Source organism: Triticum dicoccoides, chromosome 5A, assembly GCF_002162155.2.
Source record: "Triticum dicoccoides isolate Atlit2015 ecotype Zavitan chromosome 5A, WEW_v2.0, whole genome shotgun sequence".
Lineage (NCBI taxonomy): Eukaryota > Viridiplantae > Streptophyta > Magnoliopsida > Poales > Poaceae > Triticum > Triticum dicoccoides.
In genome coordinates this window covers 559,871,815-559,876,945 of record NC_041388.1, presented here as the reverse complement: position 1 = coordinate 559,876,945, position 5,131 = coordinate 559,871,815, and the positions used below count along the sequence as shown (strand labels likewise).

The 5,131-nt window shown below is 52.1% G+C and overlaps 1 protein-coding gene across 2 annotated transcripts in view; it reads right to left on the bottom strand.

Annotated features, from left to right (window-relative positions):
• Positions 1-4,907, bottom strand: part of LOC119302817 (translation initiation factor IF-2-like) — a 7,198-nt gene extending 2,291 nt beyond the window's left edge. For both annotated transcript variants that reach the window (XM_037579858.1, XM_037579857.1), the window contains exon 1: positions 4,330-4,907. In XM_037579858.1, coding sequence (XP_037435755.1) covers positions 4,330-4,836 — 507 coding nt within the window. In that variant the 5' untranslated portion in view covers positions 4,837-4,907. The remainder of the gene's footprint in view (positions 1-4,329) is intronic.
• Positions 4,908-5,131: the final 224 nt, after the last annotated feature.

The following is a 5,131-nucleotide window of genomic DNA, read 5'->3' as shown; positions in this document are numbered from 1 at the left end:
GTCTCCCATGCAACCTTGCATTGCCCACCGTTGACTTTTTCTTGGCCAACCCAAAAGAAGGCACGACAACGCTTGTCAAAGGCTTTGATAGTCCCAGAGGGAAGAAGCAAGGCGGACATAGCGTGAGTAAGGAGAGACCTAAGGGATGCGCGAACAAGAACAGCCCTGCCGTCTATAGAGAGAAGCTCGCCTCGCCAACCCGCAAGCTTTTTGTCCTCCTTAGCAATGATTGGGTGGAAGGCCGAAAGGTTTAATTTGTGGGAGGATAGAGGAAGGCCTAAATAAGTTTGAGGGAAGGAGGAGATGGAGCACCCTAGTATACTGGCTGAAAGGGTTGCCAGATCGTGTTCGACATGAATAGGCACGAAAGTACTTTTATCAAAGTTGATGTGTAGGCCCGTTGAAGCGGAAAACACTTGAAGAGTCGAGATGAGGTTTTGAGCAGCAGTGGAATTGGCCTTGCAAATAATAAGAGTATCATCGGCGTATTGAATGACAGGGCAAGGTAGGTGCTCGACAAGCGGATGAGACAAAAGACCATCATTGCAAGCATTGATAATAAGCCGTTGTAACACATCTGCGACCAAGATGAAAAGAAAAGGCGATATAGGATCGCCTCGGCGTAACCCCTTGCGACATTGGATCCACGGACCAGGCATCCCGTTGAGCAAAACGGCTGATTGACTAGAGAGGTTTAGACTAGTGAGCCAATCGATCCATTTTTGGGGAAAACCTTTAGCAGCCAGCACTTGATTAAGCGCGTCCCACGAAATAGAGTCAAAAGCCTTGCGGAAGTCAAGTTTCAAAACGAAAGCGGGAGCCTTACGACGATGGCAGGATTGGACGATCTCAGCTGCATAAATAAAATTCTCAGCAATGCTACGACCCTTAATAAAACCAGATTGGTCAAAGTGAACAAGAGAAGGGCAGTGAGGTTGGATTCTATTAACGAGACACTTGGAGGCTAGCTTGATGCTGCAATTTTGGAGAGACACAGGGCGAAAGTTGTCCGGGTGTGTAGCGCCTACTTTTTTAGGGAGGAGAACAATAAAAGCTTTATTTAACCTGTTTAAATCCGCTTTGAGAGAGAAGAACTCATTCATGAGAAGAAGAAGATCATGTTTCACCAAATCCCAGTGTTTTTTGTAGAAAGCCGGCCCGAAACCGTCCGGGCCCGGACTTGTATTGTCATCCATCGAGTTTAATGCCACTTTAATCTCGTTAAGAGTGAAAGGGCGAATAAGGGCATTAGCTTGGGAGGTAGGTAGTGAGAGCGGAGTAGTTAAGTAAAGTACCCAAGTCAAAATCAAATTTGTTGATGGCCGCTTGGCCTAGCAAATTTGAGAAGAAGCTATGGAGAGTAGCCTGTTTGCCGGAGTGAGAGAAGATGGTAGAGCCGTCCACTTCTAGAGATTGAATTTGATTCTTTCTAAGCCTAGCTGAGGCGCAAGCATGAAGGTATTTGGAATTTTCATCCCCCAAAGTACAAGTTCTGATTTTGGCACGTTGCCTCCAATAATTAGCTAGGAAGGAATTGTGCCTGTGCAAAGAGCACTTGACAGCCGTTCGAAGACCGGCCTCCAGAGGCGAGAGAGCACGTCGTTCTTCAAGCTTGTCCAACCAGTCAATAACAGCGGTGCAATTTTGCGCGAGGATCCTAGGAGATTTAGCATCGATGGTCCAACGTTTAGCGACATTACGCACACGCTTTAATTTCCTGCACAATTGGCCGGCAGAGCCTAGCAAGGGAGATGGAAGCACACTTAACCAGTTTTTTGTGACCTCAGCAGAGAACGTCTCGGATTTTAATAGCCAGTTGTTTAGCCTGAAAACCGAAGGCCTGGGAATGTTTATGGAAGACGACATACAGAGGGGAACATGATCCGAGGTTGTGCGCGTGAGCGAACGAATTGTGCAATTCGGGAAATGGGTTGACCAGTCCAAGTTAACGAAAACGCGGTCGAGCTTGACCAAGATTGTATTACTCTGGTTGTTTGCCCAAGTGAAAAGGCGATCCAGCAAGGGGATTTCCTGGAGCGCCATGGAATTGATTGCACCTGCAAACATAGCCGCCTCGGAAGAGTTGAAGTTTGACGTAGATTTGTCGGAAGGTTTTAAAGTAAGGTTGAAATCTCCAATAACAGACCAAAGGGACACTAATGGTAGGGCAAATAGTGATTAGCTCGTCTAAGAAATGTTGTTTTTCGGCATGAGCGCAAGGTCCGTAGACGTTTGTGACTGCGAAAGAGAGATCCGATAAATTGGACTCGAACAAGCATGAAATAGAGAAGGAATCTCGCCGCACCTGAGTGCACTTAAAATCGTCGGCATTCCAAGCGATAAGTGAGCCACCAGATGCACCGGCAGAAGGAAGGAAATGAAAATCACGCACATTAGAGGGAAGAAAAGAATTCGCTTTGAACATGGAAATCTCCTCGAGCTTGGTTTCTTGGAGACAAATAATTGAAGCAGAAGAGTTTTGTAGAGCTGCCTTAACATCGGAACACTTTTTTTTAGAAAAGGAACATCGGAACACTTAGGGGGGCGACCGAGGCCCCTAACGTTCCAAGAGATGATTTGGAGGTCTCTATTCATGATAACCGGCAGTCGACGCATCGAGAGCCTCCTCTGAGACATCACATGCCGCAGCAAGCTGGACGACGTCTTTGCGCGTCAGCGGCTCGTCCACGTCTCCTGCGTCAACAAGCTCCATAAGCTCCACCGCAGGTAGCGCCTTTCACGTCGCCGGCTGGCGTTTTCCTTCCATCTTCATCTTCTTGCGCAAGGAGGCCTTCTCTAGCATGGTGAGGTATCTCGGTTCCTCAGAATCCTGTAGACGGGAGCTGCGCCTAGCCGAGGCAATCGGAGAAGGACGAACGACGACGATGTCCCCAGCAGGACCGATGACAGGGGTAACCGGGATGGCGACAACTGCGATCTCGTGCTGATGAGTGGGAGGGGAAGTCATAGCCGCAGAAGGAGCTACGGTCTCAGCCCCATTGACCAGGGGTAAGGCAGCCGGCCCCCTGACGGGAGAATCCCCGGCGGACTCGACCTCACATGCTGCAAAGTTGTCGAGAGGAGCGATGGGCTGAAGTAGCGGATGGGGAACCCGCACGGACGGTTCCTTTTCATGAATGTCATTCTCGGTGGCCACCTGCAAAGAGGGCTGGACCGGGGACGCCATGGCGTTTGACAAATTTTTGTTGATGTTGGAGCCAAGGTAGGAGCAGTTCGCGTCAGACGCAGCAAAGGCAAGAGGGACAGGGATGATGTCGAAAGAGATTGGGCAGGAGAAACCGAGGGGATGGGGGGAGAAGTAGAGGAAGGAAAGAGTTTATGGGGCGAACAGTGTCTTTGAAGGTGGCCAAACTGCCAGCATCTACGACATCGGACCGGGTTCCGACAGAAGGCGAGCTTGTGATCTAGCGCGAGGCAGCGATGGCAACGAGCTCCCCAGTTGAAAGGCCTACGAGGAAAAGCTGAGGGGTAGAGGGGGGCAGTGTGCCGCTTAAACAGAGGGGGTGGGGCAAGGAGAGCATGGGCATATGAGTATGGTCTCGCACTAGAACCAACGACCATGGAGCTAGGTAGCGTAGGCGAAGGCAAAGCAGCAGCGCCACTATCAATTCCCGTGAAGGGCTCACTGGTACAAGCAGGTCGAGCAGGCAAACAACCAAGGGCCGATGCGAACGTAATCCACTGGACCGGGCCCACCGGTAGAGAAAGGATACCCGAAGCGCCTGGTTCAAGCGGCAGAGCACGCCTCCGAGGGAGAGAGGGAGCATGCGAAGGAATGCGGTTGATTGGCTGCAAGCAGTGAACTGAGACTGAGGACGCAGGGATGATGGGATCCATGCATTGGACTGTTGGGCTACGGCAGAAAGCAGCGGCCGACGGGCCCTTTGCATGCGCATGCGCATGCGGCGAGAAGGACATCGGCGTGGCTGGGACACAGCGAGGAAGGCGACGAAGATCCCTTGTCTAGCATTGCATGCATGCCACTGATGTCTGAGTCTAAAGTTCTAGCTACAGGGGTTGCAGACTGTAGTACAGGAAAAGGAGCGTAAAAGTAAGATCGGCATAGCAACATGGGGCTCGGTTCACTGGCATGGAAAAGGACGACTACGCCTCTATGATTGATCCCTTCAAGTGAAACAATGAATTGAGCAATACGCGCATTAGCCACCGTACCGTAACCGAGAACAAACTAGGACCAATCTGCCGCATTATCGGTAAATCAAACGAGGAGCCAATCCAGAACGAGACCAGGGAATGCACCGTGGAAGCAGTAGGGGGAGGGGAAGGAAGGAGAACTTGGATCCAAACCTGCGTCGGAGAAGACTTGGTCGAGCCCGGGGCGACGGGGGTGAAGACCGGCGAAGAGAAGTTTTCGAGGACGTAGTGCAGCAGCGCGTCGCCGGGAGTGAACATGAACGGCGCCGACGAAGGATCTGGCCGGCGCACGAGGAAATCCGGCCGTGATTTTGCGAGTAAACCGCGACGGAAGGCGGTCGCCAGAGTAAGCTGCTCGGGCGTGGTGGCGGACACGAGCGGCTCCGAGGGAAGCTCAGAACCACCGGTGCGAGAAGACGCGGGCGTCGGCAATACCGACGTAGGGGGCGGGTTCGGCGAGCCGCCAAGCAAGGGGCTGGAGGACTTGGAGTTGTCCGCCGGCGCCGGAGTGGCGGTCGGCGCAGGCAAGGGGAAGGGAAGGACGGGAAGGGGAGCCGAGAAGGCCGCCTCCGCAGCCATGGCTGCCGCTGGGGCGTCTCTCGCAGTCGCCGCACCTCGCGCACCTCCAGAGTCGAGAGGGGCACCCAGGGGGCGGGGCATGGTGGCCGCCGCGGCCGGAGTGGCCGGCGGCGTGGGAGTGGGCGTGTCGCCTATCCTATCGCGAGAGCCACCTTTTGTGCGTCTCTCTTGTGTCAAGCGCTGAATATGTTGCGTTAATGTCTTTGATTTGTATTACAGAACACGTCTAGATGTGACATAGTTATGTCACATCTAAGTTGATTTTCATTCTGTTTGTAGTTTATTTTTTTGTCCTAGTTTTTTTCGTTTCTTATTTTTTTTAGCATCAGTACAGACACAAGCGCTTATATACACGCGCATACACTCACCTCATGAA